This window comes from Buceros rhinoceros, unplaced genomic scaffold (assembly GCF_000710305.1).
Source record: "Buceros rhinoceros silvestris isolate BGI_N320 unplaced genomic scaffold, ASM71030v1 C11925806, whole genome shotgun sequence".
Lineage (NCBI taxonomy): Eukaryota > Metazoa > Chordata > Aves > Bucerotiformes > Bucerotidae > Buceros > Buceros rhinoceros.
The window spans coordinates 1-207 of NW_010435092.1; the positions used below are offsets into that span (position 1 = coordinate 1).

The window sequence follows — 207 nt, forward strand, 5'->3', positions numbered from 1 at the left end:
GTTGTCATTGCGGCCAGGATGGCCAGGACGGGCGCTGGTGTTGCGTGCAGCGACAGCAGTGGCTGAGCGGTCAGCAGGGCAGAGGATGACCCCATGCAGCGTCTGATTTAAGGCACTAAGCACTGCCTGGAGGCTTTGGTGCCAGGTCTCCGTCCGGTTGTCCTCCTCCATGTCCTTCTCCAGGCTGCGGGGAAGGACAGTGAGGCT

General features: G+C 62.3%; 1 protein-coding gene across 1 annotated transcript; it reads right to left on the reverse strand.

The window, feature by feature from the left end:
- Window positions 1-3: 3 nt before the first annotated feature.
- On the reverse strand, window positions 4-171 carry KCNE3 (potassium voltage-gated channel, Isk-related family, member 3; the record flags this gene model as incomplete). The annotated part of the gene is made up of 1 exon (XM_010144328.1): window positions 4-171. A coding segment is annotated over exon 1 (168 nt), but the record flags the coding sequence as incomplete, so codon positions are not given.
- Between the last annotated feature and the right edge of the window lie 36 nt (window positions 172-207).